The 7977-nt window shown below is 54.3% G+C and overlaps 1 protein-coding gene across 1 annotated transcript in view; it reads right to left on the reverse strand.

Annotated features, from left to right (window-relative positions):
* Window positions 1-266: 266 nt before the first annotated feature.
* MYLK2 (myosin light chain kinase 2) overlaps window positions 267-7977 on the reverse strand; it is a 12539-nt gene continuing 4828 nt past the window's right edge. The window contains exons 5-12 of the mRNA XM_010841749.1: window positions 7715-7820; window positions 7064-7157; window positions 4872-4981; window positions 4636-4777; window positions 1296-1366; window positions 1065-1193; window positions 564-716; window positions 267-429 (exon numbers count right to left, since the gene is read on the reverse strand). Coding sequence (XP_010840051.1) covers window positions 282-429; window positions 564-716; window positions 1065-1193; window positions 1296-1366; window positions 4636-4777; window positions 4872-4981; window positions 7064-7157; window positions 7715-7820 — 953 coding nt within the window. The 3' untranslated portion in view covers window positions 267-281. The remainder of the gene's footprint in view (window positions 430-563; window positions 717-1064; window positions 1194-1295; window positions 1367-4635; window positions 4778-4871; window positions 4982-7063; window positions 7158-7714; window positions 7821-7977) is intronic.

The raw sequence follows: 7977 nt of genomic DNA on the forward strand, positions 1-7977 counted from the left end.
GCTGTGTCCCCAATGCCCGGAGGTGGTAGATGGTCAAGAAGTATTTATGAAATGAAGGGAAGAAGCCTGACATGGGGATCAGAGACCTTTTCCTGAGCCCAGGCCATAAAAGGATGCCCCTCCCCAGGGTGGAGGGGGTGAGTGGAGGGCCACCACCCAGGGCAGGAGCCAGCCCAGGACAAAGAGAGAAAAGCCAGTTCTGTTTTCCAGACCGAACCGGCCAAGACAGGGCCAGTGGGGCCAGTGCCCTTCCCACCCCATATCCCTCTCTCCTCCCCGCCTCAGTCCAGCGGTACCTTCCAGCGCCTCTTCATGAGGTATTTCTTAAGCAAGATCTGGGACTTGAGGCGGCGGTTACAGCGCTTGGCCTTCTCTGCCAGGTTGTTGAGCCAGGGGTGGGCGAGGCACTGGGCAGCGCTCATCCGGGCCCTGTGGAGAGGGGGTGGCGTGGTGAGAGGAGGCGGCAGGCCTGGGAGCCGGCCTCCCAGCCCAGTTCCCACCCGGCACACACACGCACTGGACTTTGCACACATGGGGTTCATGTCCTGGGGGGTGAGCCTCACCGCTGGTCCTTGACGATGAGGTTGGAGACGAAGTCTTTGGCCTCGTCTGACACGGCCTCAAAGGTTTCCTCGTCAAAGTACCAGTTGCTTGATAGAACGTTGTTCAGGGTCTCTGTGTCATCGTCTCCCAGGAAGGGGGAGAGACCACTCAGGCTGGAAGGAGGCGATGGTAGGAGGCAGGGAGGTGAGATTGGGTCGGGGATGCAACGGATCCTGAGAAGCAGCACCGTGAGCTGAAAAGACCCCCAGCCTCTCAAGTGGGACAGACCTGGGTTTGAATCTGGGTGGGTGACCTTGGGCAAGTCACTTCCCCTCTCTGAGCCTCACTCTTCTCATCTGTAAAATGGCCATAATCATCCCAGCTTCCCAGGGTTACCGTGAAGAAGAGGAATGATGAGTGCACCCCCAATGCCCAGTAAACCTCAACTGAGGGAGTGGGGAGGTGGAAGTGATCTTGGCCTCAGCTGCCCACCCATGTGCCCCAACCCCATCAACACTCACAGCATATAGGTGATGACCCCCAGGCTCCACATGTCTGTCTTATCGGAGATTTGGTCATAATTCACCACCTCAGGGGATAGGAACTCTGGGGTCCCAAAATTCACCTTCAGCTTCTCGTTGGGGTTATACCTGGAGGTCAGGCCAAGAGCTCAGAGCACAACTCCCAGCCCATTCCCAGACACCTTCCCACTTTCCCCTAGCCCCACCCACCCCGCCCTCCCAAGGTGGTACCTCCGTGCCAGGCCGAAGTCAATGATCTTCACCAAATGGCCCGTGGTGTTGACGCACAGGATGTTCTCTGGCTGAGGAGAAGGGGGTGGCCTGGACTGACCTCTGACCCAGCTCACCCTCCCTCCCCATCCCAGTCCATCCAAGGCCCAGGCTCCCTGGACCAGAGGCCCAGGCTGCCGGAGTGGATAGCCCCCCATCAGAGACTCTCAGATCTACCTGTTCCAGACACAGAGGGGGATCTGGAGGCCCGAGAGGGGCTCTTCTCTAGGCGTCCCTGCTCCCCACCCTCAACGTCTAACAAAGCACCCAGTAGGTGTTCAGCCAAGACTCCTGGAATCCGGCACCCCAAGCACGGGTGAGCATGTGAGATCACTGAAGGGCTAACCCCTCCTGCGCTGGGCCTCCATCTCCTCCTCATGTAACACAAGGACATAGGACTCATCCGAGGTTGTGGGGCAGAAACGTTGTAAGTCGTTAATGATGGCTAAAAGGCAGGTTTTGCACAAGAACCCTGATTTTCAGCACCACCTGGAACACCGTAAACCCTGGCCATATGGCCACACACGGCTTGGAGGGACTTGGTGCTGACCGCTGAGATGGGCGGGAGTCTTCCAGTTCCCCCAGGGCCTCCACCTCCTGACCCAGCTGGGTTCTGAAGAACAGGGTTCTGTTCTTCATCTGGGCTTTGCGGTATCTGATCTGAGGCCCCAAACAGGAGGCTTTCTGAAGGTCCTTTCACACTGCTGCGCTCAGAGCAGGATGCTAGTGACTTCAACAGCCCAACAGTGCTCCACTGAAACACGGGAAGGATGCAAAGGCCCCAAGGAGGGCTTCCCTGGTGGTCCAGTGGTCCAGTGGTCCTTGCAATGCAAGGACCTCTAGTCCTGGAAGATCCCACGCGCCTTGGAGCAACTGAGCCCATGTGTCTCAATCAATGAGCCCATGTTCTGGAGCCCATGAGCCACAACTACTAAAACCCATGCGCCTAGAGGCTGGTTCCACAAGAGAAGCCACTGCAATGAGAAGCCCTCACACCGTAACTAGACAGTGACCCCGGATCACCGCAACTAGAGAAAGCCCAAACACAGCAGTGAAGACCCAGCACAGCCAAAAGAAAATTTAAAAAAAGAGAAAAAATATTATTAAAAAAAAAAGGCTCCAAGGACACAATTGGCAGGGGAAACCAGACAGATCCAGATCTCCTTTTGGGGGACGAGGACAGGGGACTTCCTGAAAAGCCCTGCAGCTGGGACCCCGGGAAGGGGATTCAGGCTGCGGTTCACCTAGCCTACTCGACCATGAAACCCTTTACTGATGAAAAACTTATTGCTATCCTGAAAAAAAAAATCACATTTAGGACACAGAGATTTAAGTCGAACTTCTCCCCAGGACACTGCATTTTAATCAGGGACCCTGCTCTACCCCAAGGAAAATGGCTTTTACCGGAGAAGGGCAGCCTCCAGTGCCATCACGCAGGCTTGAGTTCTGCCCAGAAACTCGGGAGGCACCTGTACTCTTTGCATTCCTTCTGCCCTCCCACATCCAAACCATCAGAAATCCGGCTGACTCTATTTTCAGAATGTGTCCATCATCTGACCACTTCCCATTCCTCCCCCACTGCTACGGGTTCCAGCCCCATCATCTCTCCTGGCTTATTATGACCACCTCCTAAATTCCCTGCTGTCAGACTGGCCCCTTTGAAACCCATTCCCTTACCCTCCTCGCTCCCTCACTTGTTAGTGGCAATGATAACAGCACACCTGACCCAAAGGGCTGTCGCACACTCTAGACACACCTTGAGTGCCTCTGACCACTAGTAAGCACAGCGGAGGGGTTAGTTCACAAGAGTACCAGGAGCATCTCCTGTATCGGACCTTGAATGCTCCGGCCTTTACCTTCTTCTTCAGTTCTACCTTGTATGTCTCCCTGTTACACTCATACACTTTTTCATAATGCTTTTAGTGGTTTAAAGTGATCTTAGTGACTTCCCTGGCAGTCCTATGGTTAAGACTCGGCGCTTCCACTGCAGGGGGCGTGGCTTTGATCCCTGGTGGGGGATCCAAGACCCTGCAGGTTGAGTGACACAGTCAAAAATAAAAATTAAGAAAAATTTTAACAAAAAAATATAACGATCTATTCATCGAGTTATTACGCCTGATTCTACCACTGACCTCATAGGCTCCAGGGGATAGGGTCATGTCCTCACCATCCAGAGGGCAACAACCACGCCCAGCACTGTGCACTGTGCACAGAGGCACAGAAGCAGGTGCTCAGTATGTATTTACCAAATGAATGAATGAAAGTACTGTCCACTTTGCCGATGGGCGTTCACCCGCCTCAGTGTTCAGATTTCATCTTCTCCACTAGCCTTCCCATTAATTCCACAAACATTAACGCCTGCCATAAAGATGGGGCTACCTGGCACTCATGGGGCCCCTGCCCACTCCACACCACGGCCACGGCCAGCTGATCAGACTTGGAGGGATTCATAAAATCTTAGGGAAAAACCCAAACTTTTTTGCCAACCCAGTATTTGCTTTCCCTCACCCGCTATGTGCAAGGTATCGAGCAAGAAGAACATAAACGTTCTCTCAGCACACACTTCTGTTAGTGCCTGCCCCGTGCATGCTGCTGCACCGACACTGCACTTTGCTCTTGTTTTAGTCGCTAAGTCGTGTCCCACTCTTTGTGACCCCAGGGCCTGTAACCCGCCAGGCTCCTCTGTCCATGGGATTCTCCAGGCAAGAATACTGGAGTGGGTTGCCATTCCCTTCTCCAGGGGATCTTCCTAACCCAGGGATTGAAGCCGGGTCTCCTGCTTGGCAGGCAGATTCTTTACCGCTGAGCCACCAGGGAAGCCCAACACTATACTTACTGATGCATCTTCCTGATTCCCCTTTTAGAATGTAAGCTCCACGAGGGCAGGCGTTTTTATCTATTTTGTTCACCAGTGGGTCTCCACCACCAACACTGCCTGGCATCTAGTGGGCCCTCAACACGTGTTTGTGGGATAAGTGAACAGACATTAGCAGTGCCCATCAGGGGCCTACACAGAGGCAGGTGCTCCTGCAACACTGATCAGCTGGTGTTATATGTGGGGCTCACAGGACGGCAAGAGACCCTTTCAACAAGTACTACAACAACTCCAGACTAGGAGAGGGCTGGGACCAAGTCTTTCTTGCTCTCTGACGTGCCCCCTGTTTTGACTCTTACAGCTGGAAGGACTGGATGGAGGAGGAGAAGGAGTCACGGGGGATGGAGGGATGGTTGGCTGCAGCAGTGACCTCAGGTGGTCCGATGCCACCCCGACCCCTCCCAGGAGGCTGCCCACCCCTAGTACCTTGAGGTCCAGATGCAAAACTCTCATCTTGTGCATAAAGAGGATGCCATCGCAGATCTGCCTGACAAACACCATGGTGTCCACCTCAGTCAGCTGGTAGTCCTCGTCCACAATCCTCTCGAAGAGCTCGCCGCCCTCGATGCTGTGTGCACAGACCCCTCTACAGGCTTGCCTCTGGGCCTGCTGCCTTCTGTTCCCCCCCAACACCAGGCCCCCACCCTGCCGCCGACACTCACTACTCCATGAAGAGGACGATCTCATGCGGGGTCTCGATGGCCGCATAAAGCTGGATCAGGTTGCGGTGGTTCAGCTGGTTCATAACCTCAATCTCCAGCAACACCATTTCCTGGGGCCCAGGAGCATCAGGGGTACCATCTGAGCATCATGATTCCCTGCCCTCCATCCTCTTCGGGTGGGCCTGGCCTGGACCGCTGCCCTCCCCCTCCTCTCTGGTCTCCTTGCCTCCCATCTCTCTCCCGACCCTCCAGCCTGTGTCCTTACCACACAATCATTTCTGCTGGGACATCTTTCCTTTGCTTTGCTGGTTCTTTGCCTCCTGCTGGCTGAATCCTGGGCCCCATCCTTCCCGCTCAGCCCTCCCTGCTCTACACTCTCTCCCAGGGCATTCTCAAGTCCCATGACTGGAAATTCCATCCAGATGTGACTGATTCCCAAATACATATCTCCACCCCTAAGTGCTCCTTTGAACTCCAGACACCAGTCCCTCCCCCTTGGATGCCTAATAGGCATCTCAAATCTCTCATGTCCAAAATTAAACCCTTGATACCACCCTTTCCCCGAAGTTGAGTTGCCCGCAGCATGTCCATCAGCAAAAGGCCGTCATTGTTAACCCCAGTGTGCAGGACAAAAAGTGAGGAGCTTTCCAGGGTTTCTCTCTTCTTCTTGCTTCCTCACACCCCCTCATCCAACCAATCAGTAAATCCTTTGACTCCAACTCCAAAGTAGATTACAAACCCAATCATTTCTCAGCTCCCCCATCACTGCCTTCCTAGTTTCAGCTGCCATTATTTGTCACTTTCAGAAAGTCTGCCAGCCAGTGGTCACATCCGTAGCTTGAAATCAACCACAGTAGGAATATTTACACCAAGGAAATTGGCAAATGATCAGGTCTCTCCCTAGATCTGTTCCCCCAGAGCACTGGATCACTGCCTGAACTGTTCCATTTTCCATTACTCCATTCCTTGGAATATCTCACCTTCCACGCCACTTCCTCAGAGAAGCCTAAGGTCACCTGATCCTATCTGAGCGGCTCCACACACCCTGTTCCTTCCTGGCTTTACTTGTCTTCTTAACACTGTCTCGGCTCCGGACACCACACTTTTTATGTTTCAGCTTGGTTTTAGTTGTCTGTTAGCAGTTTGGTTTTAGTTGTCTCTCTAGCATGTTAGGACTTGTTTGATGCCATTTCCCTAGCACCTGGCACAGTGCACAGCACAGAAAAAGTACCCAATAATTAACCAATCAATAGCTGTCTCCAATTAATTTACACATTACATTTGAGCATCTCCGCTGAGCCAGGTCCATGATAGAGGCCTGGGACCCAAGCCCCATTAAGTGGAAGCAATAGAGAAAGAGTCACGAAGAAAATCTTTCTGACTTCCCAGCACTCCTCCGGAGCTGCTTCTCCTGCTCCTTCTGGGCTCCAGGCCTCTGTATGTTCTGTCTCTGCTCCCCTGGTCCTGATCTCAACTCAAGGGTTTCCACCTGCCATTTCTGATCCTCAGGCCTTTCTATCCACAGTCCCCTCTGTCTGAAAATCTCTCCCCTGCCTTTCCCATTGGAAAACAGCTCCTCCTTCTTCAAAGCCTTCATTCAGGAGACCCTTTGCTGACCTGCGGGTGAGTTGGGAGACTCCACTGTGACAACTCCTCTCCCCACCCTCCCGCCTTAGCTTTCGTAAGTTATATAGCTCTCACCATGCCAGGCTGCTAGGTTGCCATCACCCCCTCACATACCCGACTCCCTCACTCCATATGAGTCTATGCCTCATTCATTCATTCACTCCTTGAATGAACACTGCTCTGAACCAGGCCCGGACTGGTGTTGAAGCCTGTTTCCCTTGCTGTTCTTGCGGGGCAGGGACCACCTGGCTTCCCTCGGGGACCTCCAGTGCACAGCACAGCATCTGGCCCAGAGCCTGTGCTCATCAGCCCTTACTGACTTGAACCAGAGGGCTTGAAGGGGAAGTCCCCAAGATAAATTCACCAACTGTGGGGTGAAGTTTATGGTCAGGGGCATCAGGCCCCTATGGCAGGACTGTCCGCCTGTCTATCTGTTGATCTGTGTGATGTCTTTGGAGCACCAAGCTTCTCACCCCCGGCTCCTGGTGCAGACGTGTGGGTGGCGGGAGGTGAGAGGCACCCGCTCCAAGGATCCCCTCGCCCTCCCCACAGCCAGACTGCACTACCTTGTCTTTGGGTGTCTGTTTCTTGATGACCTTGGCGGCCAGCTTGAGGCCTGTGGCCTTCTCTGTGCAGGTACAGACCGCTCCAAACTTGCCGCTGGAGAGGGAAGAGGCTGACAGTAAGGGAGTTGCCAAGGCCAAGTGTGGGGGGCCTGTGCTCTGTTCCCTGTGAGATGCGGAAATCCCAGCCAGCTCCAGTACCCTCCCCAAACGTGAGCTCTACTGCAGAGACCACAGCTGACCTGCACAAACCACAGCCTCAGGAAAGGTAGGCTCATCAAAGGACAGCCCCTGATGGGCACCTCACAGGCAGGCGAGGGCATCAGGCCCCGGGGGAGGGAACTTCAGGACTTCTAACAAAACAGAGGATCATCTTGAAGGGGTCAGTGTGGTACTCCAAACTGAGACAGACAGGACGGTATTACGTGCTTCCTATGGGAAACACCTAATGACCAATGGTGTGTTTGTGTGAGTGACTGACACACCAGCCATGTGACAGCCTGCACACAGACACATGAGACCACATGGAAGCAGTTGTGACCCTGCGGCTCACATCTGATCGGAATGTCTGGGCCTCCCATGGGGCAGATGTAAGGCCTGGGGACTTCACGCTCTCCCGCCCATGGGCCAGGGGCTTGGGGCCCCAGTTCTCACCCGCCCAGTGCCTCCTTGGAGTTCAGACTGAATTGACTGTTGATGTTCCCGGGCCTCAGCTCCACAATGCGGTGGGGGAAGGGGGCTGGGGGCGGTGGGCAGTCATCTGTGGAGCAGAGCAGAGCCATTTCGGTCAGTGCTGGGGCTGCTAAGGACTCATCCTGACACCATGCCCTCCTGCCTGGCCTGGGCCCCATCCAGGGGCGTTCACCAAGTGATACCTGGGAGACAGTTGGCTCCAGGATAGGGGCTAGGGGCTCGGG

This window comes from Bison bison, unplaced genomic scaffold (genome assembly GCF_000754665.1).
Source record: "Bison bison bison isolate TAMUID 2011002044 unplaced genomic scaffold, Bison_UMD1.0 scf7180017864167, whole genome shotgun sequence".
Taxonomy (NCBI): Eukaryota; Metazoa; Chordata; class Mammalia; order Artiodactyla; family Bovidae; genus Bison; species Bison bison.